Source organism: Arachis duranensis, chromosome 5 (assembly GCF_000817695.3).
Source record: "Arachis duranensis cultivar V14167 chromosome 5, aradu.V14167.gnm2.J7QH, whole genome shotgun sequence".
Lineage (NCBI taxonomy): Eukaryota > Viridiplantae > Streptophyta > Magnoliopsida > Fabales > Fabaceae > Arachis > Arachis duranensis.
The window spans coordinates 84274191-84275641 of NC_029776.3; the positions used below are offsets into that span (position 1 = coordinate 84274191).

Consider the following 1451-nt stretch of genomic DNA (forward strand, 5'->3'; position numbering starts at 1 on the left):
ATGATGAAGAACTTCTTTGGCTATGCGGCGGCGGTGGCGGCCATGGCAGCCATCTCCCTGCTTCTGGCGGCCGTGCCTCCAACATTAGTGAAGGCACAGTCGCCACCGCCACCACCATCACCGACACCAAATTGTAGCGTGTCGGAGTTGAGCGAATGCACTATACCATTCGCATTTGGTTCAACTCCGACACCCACATGCTGCGCGAAGCTGAAACAGCAGCAGCCATGCTTTTGTGTTTACTTGAAGGACCCAAGCCTGGCGCAATATGTTAACTCTTCCAATGCTAGAAAAATCGCTGCCTCTTGTAATGTTACCTACCCTACTAATTGTCCTTAATTACTATATGGATAATAACAATAATAATGATAACAATGTTATGTTATCTTCGCACTATGTGCTATGATGTGTTAAATGTTGTTATACTGGCCTCAACTTATATATTATGAATGAATGACTATATAATAAGATATGATCAATGTTGAAGGAGTTTTGTCTTAATGAATAGTTAGTTTATTTACTCTTAGGAGTGCTATGCTTTAATTTATAAAAACAATATTATTCACAGTGTAGGATTAGATATTCAATTCAATTCATCAATCGTGATTATAACTTTGATAATTGTGTGTCGTATGGACATATCTTTATAACTTTATATATAGGCATAAAGATGAATCAACAATATAATTCAATCGGCTCTGATAGTAACTTTTTACTACATTATATTGTTTTTTTTTTAAAGAATATTGTATTAATTAAACATTGTTACATGGCTCCTCGCTCAAAGCCTTGAGTAATCAAATCTTGAATGTCATGATGCCCAGTATAAAACTTTTAATATTGTAACCTTTATTATTATTTTAATATTTTAACTTTTAAGTGATTAACTATCAAAGCAATTCATATTTTTAAGGTGTTAGCAATATCATATTTATCGGCATAGTTATATGGAACTATGGAAGTTAGATGAGTTGGCAATAGTTTAAGTTGTTTACGATTAACAGAAAGTAGTTAGAGTTAGTTAAAAGAAGGCTCTTACTTAAAAAAAAAAATATTAGGGATATAATTATTAAATATTGTCCTCTTTTATCAACTAAGACTTTTGAAAGAACTACTTTTATGTTATTGAATTAGTGTTGGAAGTTATGATCTTAGAAAAAAGTTTGAAAGAGTACTGTTAATTTTAGGAAGAAATTTAATATCTTTTAAAAATTTTATAATTATTATTTTTATTAGCAATAAAATTGACCAAAATTTAATTATTTTCTATTTTAAAATATGATAATGCTAGGAAGACAATAAAAAAAGGTCAAAACTTATTTTATTTAGCATTCATTAATTGTCGTAATAATTAATGAATATTAAATAAAACAAGTTATGATTATTTTTGATTAATTTTTTTTATTACCAAATACTAAAAACTTTTAAAATAAAAATATTAAAAATAATTT

At 29.3% G+C, this 1451-nt stretch overlaps 1 protein-coding gene across 1 annotated transcript; it reads left to right on the forward strand.

The window, feature by feature from the left end:
- LOC107489887 (non-specific lipid-transfer protein 2) lies at positions 1-339 on the forward strand. Its single transcript, XM_016110655.1, has one exon. The coding sequence runs from the start codon at positions 1-3 to the stop codon at positions 337-339; it is 339 nt and encodes a 112-aa protein (XP_015966141.1).
- The last annotated feature ends 1112 nt before the right edge of the window (positions 340-1451 follow it).

What these genes read in the sequence shown, in the direction of transcription:
- LOC107489887 (XM_016110655.1), top strand. Translation starts at nt 1, where the DNA reads ATGATGAAGAACTTCTTTGGCTATGCGGCGGCGGTGGCGGCCATGGCA.